This window comes from Henckelia pumila, chromosome 2 (genome assembly GCF_033568475.1).
Source record: "Henckelia pumila isolate YLH828 chromosome 2, ASM3356847v2, whole genome shotgun sequence".
Taxonomy (NCBI): domain Eukaryota; kingdom Viridiplantae; phylum Streptophyta; class Magnoliopsida; order Lamiales; family Gesneriaceae; genus Henckelia; species Henckelia pumila.
In genome coordinates, this window is record NC_133121.1 from 80,217,895 (window position 1) to 80,242,750 (window position 24,856).

Below are 24,856 nucleotides of genomic sequence, written 5' to 3' on the forward strand. Positions count from 1 at the left end.
ATTCTGAAAATACTTCGGAGCATCCGAAGTTGTCTTCAGGTCGTCCGAACCTGGACAGATTCGAACTTTTGAATTTTTATTCCCAATTTTTGATTATCGGTTCTTGCTTCCAATATTGTCTATACTCAAAAATATTATTACATGCAAATTTCTCACTTTAAACTGTTAGTAACGATTAACCGAGTTTTGTAATCATCAAAACAATTTAATTATGAGAATTGTTAATGCATTAAAAACATTAATCTCATTACACGAGATTTGTATGCGTTTAAGGCGTAACAATCTCCCCCTTTTTGATGATCACAAAACTTGGTTAAATAGGAGAAATAAAATAAGGCAGCGTAACAATCTCCCCCTTTTTGATGATCACAAAACTTGGTTAAATAGGAGAAATGAAATAAGGCAATAATATAATTAAACAAATTTACTCAAATATTGTTTAAGCTATTAAAACTCCCCCTCAATTTAATGAATAATTATTTAACCAAATTAATTCTTCCCCTTTTTGCGATAATCAAAAAGCAATTAAAAGACGAGAAAATTAAATTACACAATAATTTCATTAAACTAATTTAGAAATTTTTTACATTAAAAGCATAAACAAGTACAACTTAAAATTCAAAAATAAAATCTAAGAGTCATCATCGTGCTGTGGCGGAGGATAGCGAGAGAAAAAGTCATCGAAGCGAGTCTCAAGCGAGGCAACTCTCATAGTCAATGCATCCATAGAGGCAGTAGAAGATGCAAAGTGGCTGGCTAGATTCCCTTCAATGCGCTGAAGAGTCTCGAAAAGACGATCAGTCTGAGGAGCGGGGGTCGCAGGAACTTCGGGTAGTTCAAATGGAAGCTCGCCAAGATTTCTTGGAAAAGTATGAAAACAAGAAGAAGAAGGTCCTCCTTCTTCGGCAGGCGGCCCATTGGGAAAACCCTTAGCTTGAGAAGTGGGTGAAAGACTCGAATAAGGGAGTGAAAAATTTTTGTCCGAAAGATATTTTTTAAAGGCACGAGTTGGGTCATTAACCCAACAAATAAGGGCAGGATTCTAAGATAGTTCCATCTTGGTAATCGAAGAATGGTTGAAAGTGTGGAAATCAGAGATGGGAAGAGCATTTTTGGGTCATCAAAAAAGATGTCAAAATGAGTCAAAATGCGGTTGATGACACGAGCAAAAGGTAGAGAAACTTTTCTCGTGGCTTTAGCCGCATTATGCATAGCCTGCATAATGAATCGAGAAAGGTTGAAAGGACGGGAAGAGATAATATGGTAGAGAACATAAAGATCAAGATATTTGCAGGTGGATGAGTCTCCACTGCGCGAAATGATGGAAGTAGTGATCAATTTCTGAATGATTTGGTAATCGGGACGAAGTTGTTTCAAAGAAAGACGATCGTCGGCAACAGTGGCTGGACGACCAAGAATGGTAGAAAGAACCTCATCTCGATCAAAAGAAGGATCATCAGTGGGCCATCCCTGATCGAAATAGTTGCTGGGTCCCAGCAAAGGAAGGTCAAACCACTCGGCAAAGTTGGAGACAGAAAAGCGAACATGCCGACCCTGGACAATCGTGGCGATATGAAGCTCCTCGCCAAGTTCGAGTTCCAGGTTGGCGTAGAACTCATAAAGTAACTCTGGAAAGATGGCATCCGGAATGGAAGGCTGGAAAAAGGATTCCCAGTGCTGGGCAGCAATGAGAGGCAATAAAAGCAGATGTGATGTCGCAAGATAGGTGACATCGAGAATACGACTGGGTAAAATCGGTCGAGTGGGATAATCCTCAGGGATAGGACGAGAAATAGCCGGTAAATTTGGATCATGGATAGGGATTGGGTGGCTAGAGCTAGCTTGATCACGACGGCGTTTGGTAGGCATTTTTTAGGCTAGATTTCGGATGAGAGAGGAGAAAATAAAGTTTTTAGGGGTGAAGAAATCAGATGGCCCGAGGGGGTATATATAGCACAGGGTTTGGACGATCCAAACTGGGTTCGGACGGTCCGAACCTGATTACCGAGGGGATAAGATTGACAGTCTGTAATTCACGTTCGGAGGACCTGAAGTACATTCGGATGATCCGAACAGTACATTTTTAAGTTCGTGACGTCCGAAGTTCTTCGGAGGGCCCGAAGCTGAGGCGGTCAAAATTCAAAGTTTTACCGCCCATAGTTTGGACGATCCGAAGCTTGGTTCGGAGGGCCCGAACTGGCTAATCAGGAGGGAATTTTGAAAGTCTTGAATTGAATGGGCGCGAGGCAGTTCGGACGATCCGAACTATGGTTCGGGTGGTCCGAACCAGCCGAAGTTTCAAAAAATCAAAAAATGACCCTTAAATTAAATTTTGCAATTTTAAGTATTAAATCAAATAATTCACATAAAATGTGAGCTTTTTAATTTTGAATAAATATAATTGATTTATATTATCCAAAATTAATTTGCTCGATTTTAATATTAAGCTCCTTTAATATGACATTAAATTTATTTATGTTCGTAAGTGTTTACAACTCAATCATGCCAAGTTCACCACGCAAACGAATAAAATTATTTTCATCTAGTGGTTTTGTAAAAATATCGGCAATTTGATTTGACGTGTCAACATATTGAAGTTCAACTTCATTTCGTTCGATGCGGTCACGAATAAAATGATGACGAATGTCAATATGTTTGGTGCGCGAATGTTGAATCGGATTCTTTATAAGACAAATGGCGCTAGTGTTATCACAGAAAATAGGAATTTTTGAAAAAGATACACCATAGTCGAGCAATTGATGCTTCATCCAAAGAATTTGCGCACAACAACTACCGGCAACCATATATTCGGCTTCGGTTGTTGACAACGCAACACAGTTTTGCTTTTTGGAAAACCAAGAAACTAAACAGTATCCTAAAAAGAAACAAGTTCCACTAGTACTTTTTCTGTCCACCTTATATCAACCAAAGTCGGCATCACAGTAAGCTTTTAAATCAAAGAAAGAATTTTTCGAATACCACAAGCCGAGATTTGGAGTATTTGAAAGATATTTGAAAATGCGTTTTAAGGCGAACAAATGTGATTCCTTTGGACATGATTGAAATCGTGCACACAAGCAAACACTAAACATAATGTTTGGTCTACTAGCAGTAGCATATAATAAGGAGCCAATCATACTACGAAAGGAAGATTGATCTACAGTTTTACCATTTTCATCCTTGTCGAGTCTGATTGCTGTGCTCATCGGATTGGATGATGATTTTTTGTTCTCCATCCCAAACTTCTTTAGAATCTCCTTGATGTATTTGCTTTGGTTCACAAAGAACCCATCTTTGCACTGTTTGATTTGCAATCCGAGGAAATAGTTAAGTTCCCCCATCATGCTCATCTCAAAGTATTCCTGCATAAGCTTGGAGAAATCTTTGTCGGATTTGGCATCAAATTTTCCAAGGTTGTCCTTACCGTTATTATGTATATAGCATTTGGAACCGAAAGCCCTAAAGTATGAAATGTTAGGCTTTCTCCCTCTCCATAATTTATATGGAGTTTTCTTGAGAATTGGCCTTATTGATACACGATTAATGATGTAACAAGCAGTGTTCATTGCTTCAGCCCAAAAATATTTTGGTAGAGAATGCTCAAATATCATGGTCCTCGCAATCTCCACAAGTGTCCTATTTTTCCTCTCAACGACCCCGTTTTGTTCAGGAGTCCTAGGACAAGAAAAATTGTGACCGATGCCTTTCTCTTCACAAAAAATTGTAAAACTCTCATTTTGAAATTCAGTTCCGTGGTCACTATGGATCTGTTTTATTGAAAGATTTTTCTCATTCTCAACTCGTTTGACAAAAGTTTTAAAATAATCAAATGCATCATTTTTGTGGGCTAAAAACAATGTCCACGTGTAACGTGAGAAATCATCCACAATGACAAATGCATAAAGCTTCCCACCTAGGCTAGCATTCCTCGAGGGACCACATAGATCTAGGTGAAGAAGTTCAAGGGGCATAGAAGTTGATACAAAATTTTTGCTTTTAAAAGATTCCCTTGTGTATTTTCCAAGTTGACACGCATCACAAACAGAATCTAATTTTAAATTGAGTTTTGGCATACCAACAACTAAATCAAGTTTAAAAAGTTTTTCTATGGTACTAGGACCAACATGACCTAGTCGTCTATGCCAAAGAATGTTGTCATCAACATTCAAGGATACAAGGCTTTTAATATTTGATAAAGATAAATTGTTTAAAAAAACCTTGTATACATTTTCACTTCTATATCCTTTGAAATTTATGGATTTGTCAGTCGTGAGTGATATAGTGCAGTGTTGGGGAGTGAACTTGACTTCATAACCTCTATCGCACAATTGACTTATGCTTAGTAAGTTATGCTTAAGCCCTTTCACTAGGAGTACATCATTAATCAAGCAGGATTCAGATATACCTATTGAGCCGATTTCTTCGATAACTCCTTTGATGTTGTCTCCAAATGTGACAGTTTCTTTCTCCTTTGGTTTGATGGATTGGAGTAGCTCTTTGTTCCCGGTCATATGTCTAGAACATCCACTGTCTAGATACCATATGCTTGGAAGAACAGCTTTCCTATTTCCCTGCAAAAATTTATTTTGGTACCCTTTAGTTCTTTTGGGTCCACAGTGTTAGAAAATAGAGATACAAAATAGATTTCTAAGAGTTCAGTCTTTCATAGCAACATCATCGCCACTTTCCAAGAGTGTTCCCAGTAGTAGGTAGGGCTATGGCCTCTTTAAAAACCTATTTCCTTGGACAGAGCAGCGTTCATCAGGAAGACCAGTCGCAAGTCAAGGCAGTTTAAACCGGTCTATGATGAACTCCCTTAGATCGTGCTCTCATAATGCCAACTGATGAGTTGTTAAGTACTCTTAGGCCTCCATTTCACATAGCTCTTTTGATCATATTGAAATTTTAAAGATCTACATTTATGTCTAACATGACCTATTTTATAACAATAAGAACATGTAGGGGGTAATCTCATTTTTGCCTTAGAAATTAGGCTAGTAAAGTCAATTGATTTTTTACCATACCCTAGTCCACCCTTATCAAAACTACATTTCTGCATGCTAAGTAAATTATTCAAATTATTACTACTAACATTGAACTTATCAAAAAAATTTTCTAAGTGAGCTATGTCATCCTTTAATCTTAGGTTTTCATGCTCCTTAGTCTCTAATTCATGTTTGAGCTTTCAATTTTCTTTTCTAAGAGATTTAGCCATATCAAACATGTTTTTATATGCATGTAGTAGTTCGTCATAGGAAGGTACCTCGTCATCGTCGTCGGAGACGATGTCATCACTTTTAGCCATGAGGCAAATGTTTGCTTCTTCCTCGTCATCGTCGCTATCATTCCAAGTGGCTATGAGTGCTTTCTTCTTTCCTTTGTCAACTTTCTTCTTGAGAGGACACTCATTTGCATAGTGGCCTTGTTGTTGATAGTTGTAGCAGGTAACTTCTTTGTCCGTCTTCTTTTTGAAGTTGTTTCCTCGCATAAATTTTTTGAATTTTCTTGCAAAGAGTGCCATATCATCATCTTTATCTTCTTTGGATTGGCTAGATAGAGCAATCCCCTTTGCCTTGATATCTTCTTTCTTTATTTCCTTCCTTGTTGACAGTTCCAACTCATGGTTTTTTAGAGTCCCATGAAGTTGATCAAGGTCATAGGAAGCGGTGTCGCCTTTGTTGGATTCTATGATAGTCGTCCTCTTGGCATCCCACTCCTTGGGTAAGGCGCGTAGAGCTCTCCTCCACACTTGTTTGGTTGGATATTGTTCCCCGAGTTAGGCTAGCTCATTGATAATTTGATTAAGCCTTCGGAACATAGTATCTACATCTTCATTTGATTCCATCTCGAATATTTCATATTTGAGTTGAAGTAGATCGATCTTCGTTTCTTTGATTTGATTAGTCCCTTCATGGCATATCTCCAACTTGTCCCATATCTCTTTAGCGGATGAGCACATTAAGATCCGGTTGTACTCATTCATATCTAAGGAACAATGAAGAATATTCATGGCTTTAGCATTTTGAGATATAAGTTTCATATCCTCCTTAGAAAAGTCGTCCATTCCCTTAGGAATTTTGACACCCTCAACCTCTTTAGTAGGTATGTAGGGACCTTTCACAGTAACCTTCCAAAGGTCATAATCTACGGATTGGATATATAGGGACATTCGGTTTTTCTAGTATCCATAGTTTATGCCATTGAAAAGAGGAGGACGATTTGTTGATTGCCCTTGAGCATAGTCGCTCGCTAGATTTGCCATAAGAACTTTTTTGAAAATATTTTGAAAAAGGTGGCTCTGATACCACTTGTTAGAACCTAATGGGGGGGGGGGGAGAGAGAGAGAATTTAGGTTCTATTGGCAACTTTAGCAATTTAAAGCGATTATGCAAATACGCAAGCGGAAGACTTAAAGCAATTAATAATAAGTGCGGTAAATAAATGCGTAATGTAAATAAAGCAGTAAAAGGGATAAGAGATGTTTATGGAAGTTCGACGATAAATCGTCTACGTCTCCCCTTCTTGGTTAAGATCGATTAACCAAGGATCCACTAGCACTTCGAACGACTTGGCTTTGATGGCTCCAAGGATAGCCTTACAACTTGACGCGATCACCGCGCCGATACAACTCAACACTTGGCCTTAAGGGCTCCAAGGATAGCCACAACACTCGTAAATACACTTGGCTTCACACACAAGTGTTTACAATAACCGAGCAACCAACTCACGAATGAACTTATACAAACAACCCTCGATTTTGAATATATATCTCACAAATATTTCTTTTAACTCTTGTAGGAGAGGAACTTGCTTGCAAAGAGAGTTGAGAGTGAATTGGTGAGTTGAAAAGGCTTCAAATGACATGTATTTATAGGTGCCAATCCGAACGGGTTCGGGTCGTCCGAACGGGCCTTCGGGTCGTCCAAACCTTGTCTGATTGAAATTCAAATTCTTACGTTAATGCATTAAAAACATTAATCTCATTACACGAGATTTGTATGCGTTTAATGCGTAACAATCTCCCCCTTTTTGATGATCACAAAACTTGGTTAAATAGGAGAAATAAAATAAAGCAGCGTAACATAATCAACGGCAACAATCAGAAATTTTCTTTGCCCTATAGAAGCAGGAAAAGGGCCCATCAGGTCCATTCCCCATTGGGCAAAAGGTAGTGGGCTATCCAACGGTTGTAACAGTGTTGCGGGCGTGCTCTTGGCATGGCCGACAACATTGAACTAGTTTCAAAGCATATTTCTTCACGCTTGGTCAAAACTTTCCGTGACGTAATGCTTTTCTGGCTAGTGCTTTCCCTTCTAAATGGTTTCCACATATTCCTTCTTGGATCTCCCGTAGAACGTAATTTGCTTTACTTGGAGTGAGACATTTTAGGAATGGCTGGGAGTAACTTCCATCTATTATGGAGAATCTGGCAGCTCGTATTTTTAGCTTCCATGCAGTGGCAAGGTCTGAAGGGAGGTTGTCACTTGTCAGGTAGTTAACAATTTCGTCTTTCCAGTTGGGTTCATTTTATTATGTGGAGAATACATTAAAACCAACCTTCTCAGCCTCTTCCTTACTGAGTGTCAAGAATGTTATCTTTCGATTATTGATGTTGGCTAAGGAGCTTGCTAGCTTAGCCAGACGGCCTACCTCTTCATTTTCATTCCTGTGCAATTGTTTGATCTCGTAGTTATCTAGCAAGGCTAGTGGCTCGTTAACTCGAGCCAAGTACGCGTGAAACTTTTCTTCTTTGGTTTCATAACTCCCATGGACTTGATTCACTATTAGTTGATAATCACTGTGCATGATCAACTTTTTTGCTCCAATCGAGAGGACTAACTTGATGCTTACGATGAGTTCTTCGTATTCAGGTTCATTGTTTGATGCGAAGAATTGAAATGTGACAACATATTGGAACTTGTCCTGCTGAGGGCTTTCTAGCACAATTCCGGCTCCACTTTCATGCGATGTGGAGGATTCATCTACATACAGTGTCCAAGTTGAGGCTGAGGATTCTGCGTCAGCAGTTGTCATCTCAACAATAAAATCTGCAAGAACTTGCGCTTTAATAGCCGGGCGATGCTGGAACTCAATTCCATACTCACTCAATTCGACGACCCATTTAACCATTCTACCAGACGCCTCCGGTTCGGCGAGCACTTGCTTGAGTGGATGATTGGTCAGTACCACCACTTGATGAGATTGGAAGTACGGATGTAACTTTCTTGTTCTAGTCACTAAAGCTAATGCTAGCTTTTCTATGTTGGTGTACCAAAGTTTTGCTCCGTGCAATGTTCGGCTTGGGTAATATACGGATTTGTGCTCTCTTCATTCTTCAACTACCAGTACATCACTAACTGCTTCGGATGATATTTCTAAATAAAGTAGCAAAGTATCTCCTTCACGAGGTTTGGTTAGGAGTGGCGGTGTTGATAGATATCTCTTCAAACGCTTGTTGACATGCTTTGGTACATTGGAATCTTTTTTTTTTGTCGTAATATTTTGAAGAATGACAAAACTTTGTTTGCAGAACGAGAAATGAAGCGGTTTAAGGTTGTTATTCTTTCAGCCAACTCCTGTATTCCTTTAACGCTCCGTGCGGGTTGCATGCCTAGAACAACTTTAATCTTTTTGGGATTCGTCTTTGTTATTTTTTGTGAAACCAGGTAACCCAAAAACTTTCCACCTCGCACGCCGGAAGAGCACTTTTTGGGGTTCAACTTCATTTGATACTTCCTCCACATATTTGTTTGCTTGGATGCTCATAACTAGCATGTCATCTATGTATAACTCCATGTTTCGTCCAATTAAGTTTGCAAACATTTATTCACCAATCGCTTATATGTGGCTCCGACATTTTTGAGTCCAAAGGGCATTACATCATAGCAATAGATTCCACGATCAGTGATAAAACATGATTTTTCTTGATCATTGGGGGCTAGACTATTTGATTGTGCACTTGGTACACATCAAGGAAGCTAAGCAGCTCGCAACCTGCAGTTGAATCGACCAAGATATCTATGTAAGGCAACAGAAAAAGATCCTTTGGACAAGAATTATTTAAATCAGTATAATCTATGCAAAGACGCCACTTTCCTCCGGGTTTTGGAACCAGTACGACATTTGCTAGCCATTCTGGGTACGAAATCGGTCTGATATATTCCATTGTTAAAAGCTTTTCAACCTCTGTAGCAATGTGTTCTCTTTTGTCTGGACCAAAAAATCTTTTCCTCTGCTCGACTGGTTTCATTCGCTGATCCGCATTAAGATGATGAAGTGCTAATTTTGGAGGTATACCTGGTAAAGCCTCATAACCCCAAGTAAAGACATCGACATTATGCTGCAAAATTTTTGTCAAAGCCTTTTACTCTTCGACTCACAAATCTGATCTGATCTTTAGGATTTTCTTTGGATGTCCTGGCACTATCTCAATGTATTTGAGGGTTTTTGTGGCTTCTATTCTCTCTTGCTCTTCCGATTCTCCCTCGATAAGGTATATGTTGTTTCCATCCTTATCATAGTCAAGCTTTTGCTTCTTTATTTTAGATGAGTTGTCACAAGGACCTGACTGTCTACGAATTCCCATAGAGTTCCTTAGGATAGATGCATGGCATTCTCTCGCAAGCCGACTATCTTCGATCGCCTCACCTATTCCGTCAGAAGTTGGAAATTTCAATTTCATGTGATACGTAGATGCTATTGCTTGAAACAGATTCAGAGTTGGACGTCCAAGTATGACATTGTAACGCAAAAGGGCCTTAACAACTAATAATTTCACCATTTTGGTGGTTCGTCGAGGATATGATCCAAGAGAAATTGGTAGTGTGAGTTCCCCTGCTGCTTCAACTGTCTCTTCCGCAAAACCAACGAGAGGAGTTTTCACTTGCATTACTTTTGTGTTGTTTATTCCCATGTTCTAGAATGTCCCATAAAAAATGATATCTGCTGAACTTCCGGAGTGCACTAGTATCTTTTTCACCCAAAAGTTAGAAATTGTGGCGGAAATAATTAGGGAATCGTTGTGTTCATCTCGAGAGGTTTCCAAGTCTGCATTTCCAAATGACATCTCTTCACTTGGTCTTGAAATCTCATGTACTGTTTGGGTGAAGGCTGGGCGTGAGTATGGATGATATCCTCTGGCTGCACGTGCCAAATTGTTCCGAGCATGATTTGTATCACCGCAAGGAGGCCCTCTGGTTATGACAAATATTGTGCCTCATGTGAGCATATTCACTTCTCTCTGGTCGGGTCCCCTCGCTCTTTACGTTGTTCGCACTGACGGTTGTCGTCGTGGTTCTTGCTATCTCGTTGTTCATTGCAAGACTTATCCACGTAATCGCCCAAGTATCCTTGCTTGATTAACCTTTCTATCTCAGCACGGAGGCTGAAACAATCTTCAGTGGTGTGCCCTTTATTCTTGTGGAAATGAAAATACTTCTCCGATCGGTGTCGTTTAGGGTTCTCCTTCATCGGGCGTGGGGGCTGCAATAACCCATGTTGTTCAGCTACAATCATTACGTCTATCAGAAGTGCTTTTAGGGGGGTGAACTAGAGTTGGGGGCTTTGAGGCGTTCTCCCATCATCTTTCTTCTTATTTTCCGGTTTCTCTTCCTCCATTCTTCTCTTTCCCAGGTATCGTGGCTCGATAGACTCTTCTATGCGGATGTATTTTTCTGCCCTTTCCACTAATTCTTATAGGGTGGTTGCGGGCTTCCCTACAATCGAATCTTTGAACTTTCTGTGTCGAAGATTCTGTTGAATTATTGATCGGCTTAAATTCGGTTTCAATAAATTATACTGGCAAGCGTACCAGGTCAAGTTATAGAAAGTGGACAGAGAGTCCAGATGTGAAACCCATAGGGACTGATTTTATGAATACCAAAATATAATTATTTAAACTTAATCTAGACTAAGCAATAAAATTTGATTTATTCAATTAAACTAAAAATTCAGAAATAAATTAATAACTAAACAAATAAAAACGTGGCAAAATATTTGGGTAATGAATTCAATTAAGAAAGACTCGATCAAGGCGCACGCATGTACCGAACAAATTATGCAAACATGTGGCAAAATCTAAGATCTAATTTTAATCTAAATCACAACGAATTATCCTAATTTGTTTAACTGTCTATTTCTCAAATTTGTTAAACCTATTCAAGTTATGACAGATTAATTTTCATAATTCTAATCAAACTCAAATGCATTAGGAACCATGAGAATTCAATTTTCACCCAAAGCCGCATACTGAAATTGAATACTATTTCTAGTCGGTTTAACCATATGTCAATTATTGGAGCGATCGAAATCAATTCTTAATCTGTAGATTCGGAATTAATTAACAAGAAAGTAAATAATTGATCAGGTTATTCACAAGAACAAAATATAAATCCAACAATCAATAATTTTTATAGAAATAAAAAATCCTAAATAAACATCCACGTGTTCGATAATACTTTGTTTGGCCCAATCTCGCGGTCTATATCAAATAAAAACGACTAATCCATAATTGAAATCATAATTCAAACAAAGTTTTTGAACATAAACTGAAAAGTAAAAGAAGAAAAGAGAAGAAACTGATGCCGTAAGCTTCAATCCTCCTTCCTAGCCGTCTCTCGCCTCCTTTGATATGGTGTAACTTTAATCTGATGAAAGAAGACCTATTTATATTCCCCAAATCTCCAAAATATTGATTCCTTCACGAACAAGAATTTTCCAAAATTAAAAGTCTGTACGGCATCTCGCTCGAGCGCAATTCTTGCGCTCGAGCAAACAACATTCTGCCAATATATTTTTTTCACGCTTCTCCGGACTCGCTCGAGTGCATGTTCTTGCACTCGAGTGAGATGTGATCTGTTTTATTTTTTTCACGTTGTTCTAGGCTCTCCCGGGCGCATGTTCTTGCGCTCGGGCGAGCCTTCTTCTGCCCTCTCCCCATTAAAATATTCTAGCTCGCGCATAATTCTTGAAAAATTCATAACTTGAGTTCTAACTTTTGGATCGAGTTAAAATTTGGACAACAGCTTTAAAAAATATTGAAATTCACTTTGAATGGTGGAGATCGGATTTGGATCTTTCTAGCATCAAAAATAAATTTTGGACCATTACTGCTCCGTAATTCATTCTTGCGGCTATTCTCTTGCCCCAAAATCATGATTTCTTCACAAATTTCTACAAAAATAAACCCGGAGAGTGAAATGCACACATATGCAATAAATCACATAAAAACGCACAAAAACAAAATGAGACAATACGAATGCATGAAAAATAGACATAAAAATAACATAAAATAATGCACACAAAGTGCACTTATCAACTCCCCCATACTTAAACCTTGCTCATCCTCGAGAAAGACAAACAATGTAATAAACACACAAACACAAGCAAAAGTAGGAACGATTATTGGCAAGTAACTGCCTCAAAAAAGTTCTATGTAAATTTAAAAACACGAATGATCTCAACTTTTCATAACACACCTTCGATTTAGCATGAACGTGTGTGTGTGCCATGTTATTTCAGTTGCATGCAACTTAAAAGGATTCTGTTCTACGACTTTTTAGATACCTATGACATATCAGTGCAAGTTTCACAATCAAGTGTCCCTTCCTCCCAAAAGCCTTTAACACAAGTACACCTCCCTTGAGATAATTTACACACCTCCGGATTTTACACCTGGTTTTCTTAGCCTCAATAATTACCCGTAAACTTAGCTATAACTGTGATAGGATTTGAATTTCAATCCCCTCATCTATAGCCCGGATGGAGCCAAAATCCCATTGAACCCGCAAACTTAGCCATGGATCGATGATTAGGATTTTAGGATTTCAATCCCTTTCCAAGCCCGGATGGAATTGTTATTGATTTTTTTTTCAAAAATTTAGATTTTTTTTAAAATTTGTAACCCCATATCATCTGCATACTTAGTCAAGAACAAGGTGATTAGGATTTCAATCTCTTGCTCATAACCCGAATGAAGTTAAATTATTCACAAAAAGTTTCATAAAAACATTGTTCTTAAAAATTTTTATTAGGTGGGCCCAAGATCATAAGTGCAATATTAAAAACTCATTGAAACTCAAAGAACAACAATCAAGATCAACAAACATCTATTGGCATGCAATGATCAAACAAATACAAACATCATCAATGATATTGCTACACTTCACTGGTCTAACATACGTGCTTAAAAAGATTCACGGTTCAATCAACGGTTTCTCATGTCAAATCAAGAGCAAAAACAAAAAAAATTTTCCCAAAAATCATAACTTCATATCATCATCCGCTCCCATTTATCATCATACTCAACACACATGCAGACAACTACTCAAGCGACAAAAACACAATCACCACGACACGAACTATATGTAAACAAACTAAATGATTACGAATGCAACACAAACATGACACACAATAAAATAAACTAGTCTACCCCCCATACTTATCCAAAGCATTGCCCTCAATGATTCAGAAACAATTCACAAAATGCAACAACAAACAAATGCAAAATGACATAAACACAAGAAAAATAAAAACAACACTCCCCTGGTTTAGGCGTCATCATCCTCTTTCTCCGGCTGTAAAACTCCAAAGCAAATTCACTTATCGGGGCAACCTATTGAACATATAAAGGCGACGGGTAAGACGTTGGATTAGCAAAAGATAAAAAAAAAAAATAAATAAAAATAAAAATAAAATAAAAATAAAATAAAAAGAACATTAAAAAATAAAGGAAATAAAACACTGGGTTGCCTCCCAGTCAGCGCTAAATTTATATTCTATGCCCGACTACATTCCCCTATTTAGTGGCCAAATTCACGGTGGCTCATCCACCATCTTGGATGAAGTCTGATCAATCCGACAACTACTCCTTGCTTCACTTTCATATAAACTTTGTATGAGATTGATGCCTTCAGACAGCTGAATCTGCAGACATTTATCAAAAATATCAGGAATCACATCAATAAAATTCACAGCAGAGCAAGATTTAGAATTTGGGTTATCACTAGCCGACTTAAGTATATTAAAATCTACTTGCCCTTTATTCATTCTTAAGACTAATTCCCCCTTTTAGACATCAATTAATGCCCTACTAGTAGCAAGAAACGGACACCTTAAAATCATAGGAACCTCATAATCCTCATTCATATCAAGAACGACAAAATCAACCAGGAAAATTAGTTATCTATTTTAACCAAGACATTCTCCACTACTCCTCTAGGATATTTGACAGAGCGATCTGCAAGCTTAAGAGAGATGGTAGTAGGTTCAATTACCCCTACACCTAATTTCTTAGCAAGTGAATAAGGCATCAAATTGATATTTGCCCCTAAGTCACACAACGCATTATCAATAGAAAATTGACCAATATTGCACGGTATAGAAAAACTTCCTGGATCTTTAAATTTTTGTGGGAGCTTATTTTGGAGCACCGCAGAACACTCCTCATTCATTGTGACTTGTGTCAGATCGTTTAGATTTTTTTTATTCTTCAGTAAGCCTTTCAGAAATCTGGCATAATTCGGAATCTGAGCTAAAACATCTTCAAAAGGTATGTTAATATGCAGTTTCTTAAAAATTTCAAGAAAATTTTTAAATTGATGATCAAACAATAATTGCTGAGCTCATTGGGGGAAAGGTAGGTTAGAAACATCAACATCCTTATTAACCTCAAATTTTGAAATCTTACCTTTCTTACCTGCCGTCGAGGAGTTTTCAGCACTACGCGTATCCTCCTTGGATTCTTCCACGTTCGGCCTATCCTTTTGTGACCTCGTCACAACCATGATTGCATTAACATCCCTTGGGTTTGGTTCAGTGTTGCTTGGCAGTGATCCGAGTGCTCTGGTCGAAAGTTGGGTTGCTATATGAGCCATCTGAGTCTCCAAATTTTGAAACATAGCTTCTTGATTCTGTAGCCTTGCTTTGGTCCCAGCAACATATTTCATCATAATCTCCTCAAAACTCGGCTTCTTCTCCTCTTCCTTGGGCTGCCAGCCTTGGTTGAAATTATTGTTGTATGAATTGTAGGGCTGCCTTCCTTGGTTTCCTACAAAATTTGCCGCATCAACTTCAAATATCTGCTGTTCCTCTGGCATATTCCCCTGTACTTGATTAACTGGCGCTGCTTTCATAATGTCATCTAGTGTGTCAGTGCATCAATCTTTGCATTTAGGGTCATTAAAGCATCGACTTCAAGAACTCCAGCTTTTCCTTCTTCAAATCTGGCCATCCCACATTACTCTTTGCCATATTGCCAATGATCTCCAATGCGTCTGCAAGAGTTTTCCTTAACAAACTTCCATTAGCAGCAACATCCAACATAGAACGCACTGATGGATCGGCTCCAATATAGAAAGTCTGAGTCTGCTGGCTCTGTGTTAGGTTGTGTTGAGGACACATCCTTAACATTTTTTTTGAATCGTGTCCAAGAGGAATGCAGCGACTCACCGTCTTTCTGTCGGAATGAGATAATGTCTGAAAATAGTTGCGCCATCTTAGTGGGTGGGAAGTACTTATTCAAGAACACTTAAAAGAGCACCGTTCACATAGTAATCGAGCCAGTGGGCAGATCATCCTGCCATTCAAGTGCATCTCCTTGCAAAGAAAATGAGAATAACCGCAGTCTCACTGCATCAGATGTTACCCTATTGAATTTAAATGTATCACAGATGTGAAGGAATCGCTCCAGATGAGCATAGGGGGTTTTCCACAGAGGTGCCTCCAAACCACACCTGCAGCTGTATCATTTGGATAATGGCCAGTTTCAGTTCAAAAGGTGTTCACCTCAACAGCAGGACGAACTATACTTGATCCAAAATCCAAAAACTGGCGGATGTATTAGATCCAGAACTGTGCGATTATCAACTCCGTCTACCATCTCTTCCTCCGAATCTGATTCAAGTACTAGATTAATGCTCTTCTTAGCTTTTCGAATTCTGCTGAGTGTGCGCTCGATCTCCAAGTAAAGTGGTAAGAGATCTTTGGTGCGTCGAGTGCTATGCATGCACAAGCAAAAAGTACATGAAAATCAAAGACAGAGGGAACCGTTCAGAATTCAACTAAAAAAATATGAAAAATAAAAGTCTGGTCTCAAGTAAAATAAAAATTTTGATATCACAATCAGTCCCCAGCAACGGCGTCAAAAACTTGACTGACTTAAATTCTATTTAAATAAATTATACTGGCAAGCGTACCAGGTCAAGTTAAAAAAAGTGGACAGAAAGTCCAGGTGTCGAACCCAATGGGACTGATTTTTATTAATATCAAAATATAATTATTTAAACTTAATCTAGACTAAGCAATAAAATTTGATTTATTCAATTAAACAAAAAATTCAGAAATAAATTAATAACTAAACAAATAAAAACGCGGCAAAAGATTTGGGTAATGAATTCAATTAAGAAAATGTAGTAACCCAGATTCCATTTTAAGATAATAATATGTTAAAACATGATTAAGGGTTAGTAATTAACCAATTCCGGGGCTTAATCATATTTCAAAATTAAGAATTGGGTTTCTATTATGTGGGCCAGTTCGGACGGTCCGAAGAGGACTTCGGACGATCCGAACTCAGCAATCTGTGGGCTCCGATTGTGCCTAGTTGCTTCGGAGTTAAGGAACGATCGGACGGTCCAAACCAGGATCGAACAACCCAAACTCCCTTATGCCAAGCAGACAGGATTACTCAGCCATGGATTTTGACAAGTTTCGGACTTTGAACAATTCGAACGACCCGAAGTGACGATCGGACGGTCCGAACTCGACGTGTATTGCATACAGGCGTTGAGCTGGATCGAACGATCCGAACCCGTGTTCGGATGGTCCGAACTTGACCAAAAATTTGCCTTTAAATAGGGCTCATTCGGATTCATTTTGAATTATAAATTCCGAGTTTTCTTCTTCAGTTATATAGTGTGAGATATACACTTAACGGCCCTATCGGTTATTATAGAAGTTCTGGAATAACCAAAGTGTGGTTATAGTCATCCGGGACTAGCGACTCCAAATGGCTTACTACGGACGAAGGTATGGTCCGGGAATCTATTTAAGTTTTGGGAGTACTTATTAGCTTAGTTAATGCTTATAGAACTTATTTAGTGATATGGTGAACTTTTGAATATGGGCTTGGAACCTAGGATCCTACTAGACTTGAACTAGCCTAGAGGTATGTACACATTGATTGAGATTGCCATTGAGTATACATGTTTATGTGTTACATTTATTTGGCATTATTATATGGCATGATATATGATTTACCGCTTTCCATATTCATATGTCATGTGCATATGCACATTGAACTTATATCTTGTTATACCTGATTATAGAGCCGCTTAGCTTTATACTTGTTAGTCTAACACTGAGGGTACCGCGACGGCGGGGACATGTATGTCTGACTAATCTGGTGTACTAGACGAGTGTGGTTGTACCTAGAGGTTGATTCGTGAGGTTACAGCACTCATGTGGCGCTTGTACTGAGTATGACTTATCAGAAGACTCTTTACCAGTCATCACGGTTTCATGCATCATATACATATGTTTACTCATGTTTATGTACTGGGCATTAGCTCTCACGTCCTAGTTGTCATCTTGGACACCCTATTTCCATGGGGGAGGTCGCAGGATGGACAGAGCCGGTGGTTCGAGGCAGGACTAGGGAGCCGGAGCTTTTTCAGGGAATTTTATACAACAGTATTTGTTTAGCTGTATAATGTTTTAGACAGTCATATTTTAAGCTTTTCGATATGGTTTCATCACTACTATAATAAGAATGAATATGTTTTACTAAGCTGATATGTAATTTATGGGTTATGTTTCCGCACGTTTTACTTTGTTAAGCATTTTTTGCTTTATTAAGTTTAATGCATGCTATTAGTTTTCAGTTAGTAGGTGATTCAATGCAGGGTCACTAAATTTTTGGTATCAGAGCATGCTTAGATTTTGGGATTAGTACTTGGGATTTAGCCTAGTTTTGAGTAATTATTGCGCATTTGGGATTTTAATGTGCAATTCTTTTCAGATAATGGCTGATGGAGGTAACGAGAGTCATGGTAGTGTTGGCCAGGGAGGTGGTCATCATTGTCACCATCGCCATCATCATGAGGATTGACATCATCCTCACGAGGGTATACGTCGCTACACTATAAATAAGTTTATGCAAGTAGGACCGAAACCCAGGTTGGGAGGTGAAAATCCCGAGGAAGAAAGGAACTGGATGGCCAGGATCGAGAGTTCTTTTCGTGCTTTCGAGTGTACTGAGGAGCAGAAGATGGGTTCTAGAGTTTGCTCTAGATGGACGTGCACGTTAATAGTAGGATGCCAAGGCAGCTCAGGCACGTACTGAGAGAAAACGGGTGACTTGGGAGGATTTCCGTCGGCAGTTTCAGAAGTTATATTTTCCTCCAGCTGTTCATCAGGCACGATCTATGGAGTTACTTACTTTGAGGCAAAGATCTATGACAGTTGATGAATATCAGCAGCGATTCATTGATCTGCTACCCTACAGTCCTCATATCAATGAAAGTGATGCGTCCAAATATGATATCTTTCTGCAAGGATTGAATCAGGATATCTATTCATAGGTTGTTGTCTTTGATGATCCGACATCTTATGAGACTTTGGTTAATCGGTGCTGTCAAGTGGAGAACAGCAATAGGCGGGCACAGCTGATGATGTCACGACAGCCTAGTGGATCTCTTGGGCCTAGGGCTCAATCTATTGTGCAATCTGGTACTACGTCTTCTTCGTCTACTACTACTTCATCTGGATCTCGTGGTTCACAAGGTATGTTCCGGTTTGGAAAGAAGAAGAAGAAAGATGAATTTTGCAGTCACTGTGGTGGGAAACATTCTGCAGCTTCTTTTCGGAAGGTTTCTGGTGCTTGTTTTATTTGCGGTGAGCAGGGACATCTGCGGAGAGATTGCCCTCAACGTATGGGAGCTGCAAGTGGATCGGGATCACAGATGGGCTCTCAGGCTTATCTCATCCACGACAGCAGCTAGCACCACCTAGTTCTTCTAGTTTCCGTCCGCACACACAGGGGCAGGTGTTTGCTCTGTCTCAGGATCAGGCTTTTGAGGGAAGCGATCGCATGTTGTGTAAGGCCTTGAAAGATTAAGTTCTTAATTACGTCATTAATATTTAAATTTCGATTTTTTGGAAAATATCAATTGGATAATTTATGAAAAATTAGAGAGTTAATTTCCATGCTGGAAAGTTTAATTTGAGAATTTACGGATTTTGGAGATTTAAATTCCGGGATTCTTAAATTAAATGATGGAAATATTTGAATTGAATATTTATGGAATTTAAGAATTAAATTCCGAGTTCCGAGAATGAAAGAGGATTTAATTCGACGGTGAAATTCGAGCAAGTACCAATTTGCAAATATTGAGAAGTTCAAGGACTAAAATGCGATAAAGTCCAAAATTATTTAATTTTGATCCGAGAATATTTAATTTGAGAATATTTAGAGTTTAGAATTAAATTCTTATATTCTTAAATTATTTAGAATTAAAATTGAATTAAATCGCTTGTCCGGGGACTAGTTTGCAAATAGACCAAAGTTCAGGGACCAAAGTGCAATTTCCTTGCAAGTGGCCTTTTTTTACGTGTACTGTGTATGAGAATTGATCAGAATTCTCAGCCCTTATCAGAAAGAAACGAGAGAGAGGAGAAATAAAGAGGTTAAGACATTTTCCACCTTTCAAAACTTGATATCTTGTGATTCGATTATCCGTTTTCAATTCCGAGAGTTGCGTTGCGATTCTCGCATGAAGAGATTTTATTTGATGTAAGTTTTATCTTATTTTCAGCATATTTTGAAAGTTGGAAGTTGGAGAAAATTAGATTTGATTATGGTTATGTATTCGTGAGCTTATATTGATCATTCTTTCGGCATCGAATCGGAAACAGACAACGTATACATTTGTTATGATTTCCAGCATTCGTTCGAACCCTTGTACATCTGATAGACTGAGATTTTGTATGTATTCTTGCTGGTTTTATGTGATATATTCTGATATGAGATTGATATTCGAGTTCGATATTGTTTTGGTTATCCGATTTTATTCTGTTATGTCATTGGTTGCCATTGCTATGATGTTCAAAATTTATCTTCGATTATATACCTACTGTTGTAGCTGTTATATGATGTATGATTGCTTATATGAGGTGTAGATGAAGTGTATTTGAATGATTGAGTTGATAGAATGAATTATGGTTGCCAAAGTTTAACCGTCATGCCGTCTAGTCAAGAATTGGCTAGTATTGAATTATTTGTGATTCTGTGATTGAGCTGAGTTTGAATTAAGTTCTTGCTGATATAAATGTCTTATAAACACTTCATTTCAGATTAGGAATTAAGGTCATTGAGCTCGAGAAGTTTAATTCAAATTGATAGAAGTTTGAACAAAGGTTGTAAATTTCTACCTTGAAGTTGAGATGATGAACTTGAGCAGATTTTGTGATATGTTCAGATTTGAAGCAATTATGACTCAACAAAACGAAAGGTATAAGATGACATTGAGAGTCAGAGATTTGATACTCGAGAATGATGCTTCTTGAGTTATCTCGAACAAATCACATACTTGTTTTTGAGTTAGAACTTATGTTATTGTCGATCCATCACAGGTAGTGGATCTTTGATTTTGATTTTGATATGATATGAGATATGAATTGATTCTAATGCCAATGTTTGATGAACCTTATTTTCGAGTCTGATGAGACGACGATAGATGGATATCCATGCCAAGATCGGATACGAATCTTGATGGCAATGATTTGAGATGAATCAATTCTTGATAGCGCGCTATATAAATCTTTTGATTGCAGTATGATTTGAAGTCTTGATTTAGATATGCGTTATATTACTCTATCCTTGATTTGAAATGGTTAGAGTTGACATGTTTATATTTTAACGCATGTATATGTCTTTTATACTGGGAATTATATTCTCACCGAAGTTTATCCGAATGTTGTCTTGTTTTGTATGTGTGCATGAAAGCAGGTGGGGCAGGAGCTTGTCAAACACGATATTGACAGCTTGGGAGAGAGTTTAGCACATGTGGACTTGGGTTTTTAGTTGTGTTGTCTAGAAACATCAAACAAGTTAGAACTATGTTGATTTGAAGTACATTTATGCAACTTGATGTAGTTGTGTATTTATCGCCTTCTAAACGATCTGTTTGATGTAATAAATACATGCTTATATACTTGAGACTTCATATATATACATATGCATGCTTCAGATTTTATAAACCATGTTTTGAGTTGGTTTTTGAATGATTTGGATTGAAGGTTCGAAGTTTGACAGCAAAAGAAATCTGCAGAATTTCGAACAGAGCACGCACGCTCGATTGCATGAACTCGTAGGATCGAGCGCGGCATGTGATTTTCTCAAACAGAGAATTTGATTATGAGGCCCGCTCGATCGGGTGAGTTCGTGGGATCGAGTGCGGCCAAATATTTTCCAGACCCGAGAGCTGATAATTTAAGCTCGCTCGATCGGGTGAGTTTACCCGATCGAGCGAGGTGCTGACATTTAAACTTTTTTTAAGCTCTTGGTTTAAGCATTTTTTTATTGTTTGATTAATGTTAATTGATCATTTATTTATTAATCATGTTTAGTGATTAATTGCCCCAAGAATTGATTAGCAACCCGAGGTCCCCACATGTTCCTTTCTGTTATGTGGTATTCCTGCACTTGTTTTAATTGATATTGGAGCATTGCATTCCTTTATTTCTAGTCGTTTTGTTAAGAGATATAGATTACCTTATGTATCATTAGACCTGGATTTAGTTGTATCTACTCCGCTGGAACAGGAGGTAGTAACTAAGCGTCTAGTGATGGGTTGCCTTCTAGATTTTGAGGGTCGTGTGTTATCGGCTAATTTGGTGATCTTAGCGATGGCCGATTTTGACTGTATTTTGGGAATAGATATGCTGACTTTGTATCACTCTACTGTGGATTGTTATCAGCGTCTGGTACAGTTTCATCTGGATGACGGTGATAACTGGTACTTCTATGGTGAGGGAGCACGACCTCCGATGCCACTTGTATCATCTCTAAAGGCATGTCATGTCTGAGAGTCAGGTGGGGAGGGCTACCTCATTTATGCAGTTAATATGTCCACGAGTAGTTCGGGTATTGATCAGTTACCGGTAGTCAGCGAGTTTCCTGTTGTATTCCCTGATGAGATTCCTTGTTTTCCTCCGGTTCGAGAGATTGGATTTGGTATTGATCTAATACCAGGAACAACGCCTATATCCCGAGCACCTTATCGTCTGGCACCATCATAGATGAGGGAATTGAAATAACAGTTGTAGGATCTGCTTGATAAGGGATATATTCGTCCGAGTGTTTCTCCGTGGGGAGCACCTGTTTTGTTCGTCAAGAAGAAGGATGGATCGATGCGATTATGTATTGATTACAGGCAGCTGAATCGTGTCACCATCAAGAATAAGTATCCTTTGCTGCGAATTGATGATCTGTTCGATCAATTACAGGGTATTTCTGTCTACTCCAAGATAGATCTGAGATCTGGATACCACCAGATGAGGATACGAGACTCATATATTTCTACGACTACTTTTAGAACAAGATAAGGGCATTATGAATTTTTGGTGATGCCATTTGGTTTGACGAATGCACCGGCAGTCTTTATGAATCTAATGAATCAGGTATTTCGAGAATATTTGGATAGATTCTTCATCGTCTTCATTGATGATATTTTTGTCTATTCTCATGACAAGGATGAGCATGTACAACATTTGAGAATTGTATTGCAGACGTTATGAGATAAGCAGCTGTATGCGAAATTGAGCAAGTGTGAATTTTGGCTTGATCGGGTAGTGTTTCTTGGTCATGTGATTTCTAGTAAAGGAATATCTGTTGATCCAAGTAAGATAGAGGCAGTGTTGAACTGATCTCGTCCGACGACAGTTGCTGAGATTCGAAGTTTCTTGGGTCTAGCTGAATATTACCGTTGGTTCATCGAGAATTTTGCACAGTTGGCCAGGCCTTTGACTCAGCTTACACGGAAAGATGTTACCTTCATATGGTACTCGGTTTGTGAGGAGTCATTTCGCGAGTTGCGTAGACGTCTTACTACTGCACCTGTACTAGCTCTACCTTCTGGATCAGAAGGTTATATTGACTATACTGATGCCTCTGGTCAGGGGTTAGGATGTGTTTTGACGCAGCATGGACATGTTATCGCCTATGCTTCTAGGCAGTTGAAGACGCATGAGGTGAATTATCCAGTGCATGATCTTGAGTTAGCCGCCATTGTATTTGCGCTCAAGATCTGGAGACATTATATTTATGGCGAGAAATTTGAGATATTCACGTATCACAAGAGTCTGAAATATTTATTCACTCAGGCGGAGTTGAATATGCGACAGAGACGCTGGATGGATTTGCTGAAAGATTATGACTATGAAATTAAGTATCATCCAGGTTCTGATAATCTTACTGCTGATGCCTTGAGTCGTCAGGTGAGACTTTATGTGAAAGAGTAGGTGCCCGGTGAGCCAACTTGTGGCTAAGGGCTTTGATGACTCTTTGTATAAACAATCTTTTGTTTAATATAATTTACACTTTTATTAATGGCAATGACTTTATCTTTCTTCATATTGTTATATTGTGATATACTATTGTTGTTTTGATAAAGACCTTGAATATACTATAGTGTATGTAAGATGTGGTAGAACATGGGGATGTCTATCATGAAACACATCTTATAGTCACTGTATATTCTAAACTGTTCCTAGTCGATTGAGCCGTCCGATAATAAGGATAAGGATCTCTCGAGTTTGAGACTAGCATTTGCGATGCAGAGTACCACGTTTCATTGGTAAGGAACATAGAGATGTTCGAAGCATGCAAATGGATATTCATATGATGAATGATCGAACTACCCTATCCGAACTTTCCAAGTGGTTATCACTTATCGAGTGGATAAAGTCCGCGGTTTTGGTTGTACACCATTAGTCCTTACTACTTGAAACATCATTGAGACTCTATATGCTAGTACTGTGCTTTGACTCGTTTACCGACTCTATTAGGGTCATCAGGTGTCGGGATTGGGTACAGTTACAACACATATAGGAGTCGATGCTTTGTTGTCAAGGATTCACCACATACTTGCGAGTGTGGATATCCTATGCGATCTGAGGAGATATTAGTGTGACAAATCTCTGGCCAGAGTACATGATGTGTTTTAAGAAATGGTTTCTTAGTAACACAAGCGATGTCACTATTTGATCTTCAAGATGTATTGCATAGTTATCGAATCTCGAACGACTCTCGATTTACCAATGGTTGTTGATTCGATCGTGATATATGGATGAAGGGACCGTACTGTACGCTAACCAAAATCTATTGGTTCTTGCAGGCACTATCAGTGATACCTAGGGAATCATGGGGCGATGTTGCTAGGCGCTCTTACCATGATTCGATGGGCAAGTCGGAAATTGTTGTTCCGAGTCACAAGGAGTTGTGAGCCCACGGCTAGCTGTATCCCTGAACCATTGAGGGTCACACAGAGTAATGGATTTTTAATCCCCGTTGAGATAGTTAAATTTAAAGAGTTAAATTTAATGAACAAAGAAGTTGGACTTCTTATTTAAGAGTAGAGGAGTAAGATTTCCTAAAATGACATAGGGATGGGCATTTTTGGAAATCACTGAATTCGGATTCAGAAAAATTTATCTTGACTTTAAAAGGTGCAGAAATGGTTTCTGTGCACATTGGTGAAATCGGTTTATCAATCGGAGTCATGATGAATTTTATATTAATTTCTGAACATGCGGGCTTTGCTTGTCGGGCTTGAACTTATGACTAATGGGCCCTAAGTGT

General features: G+C 38.6%; 1 protein-coding gene across 1 annotated transcript; it reads right to left on the minus strand.

The window, feature by feature from the left end:
- Positions 1–8,938: 8,938 nt before the first annotated feature.
- LOC140877782 (uncharacterized) lies at positions 8,939–9,913 on the minus strand. Its single transcript, XM_073281360.1, has 2 exons — positions 9,425–9,913; positions 8,939–9,340 (listed from the first exon to the last, which is right to left on the minus strand). Exons 1-2 carry the CDS (start codon positions 9,911–9,913, stop codon positions 8,939–8,941), a joined length of 891 nt encoding a protein of 296 aa, XP_073137461.1.
- Positions 9,914–24,856: the final 14,943 nt, after the last annotated feature.

Coding starts and splice junctions, on each gene's coding strand:
- LOC140877782 (XM_073281360.1), bottom strand. CDS start 9,913: ATGGGAATAAACAACACAAAAGTAATGCAAGTGAAAACTCCTCTCGTT. Junction 9,341..9,424: donor CCCTCAAATACATTGAGATA/GTGCCAGGACAT, acceptor AAAATTTTGCAG/CATAATGTCGATGTCTTTAC.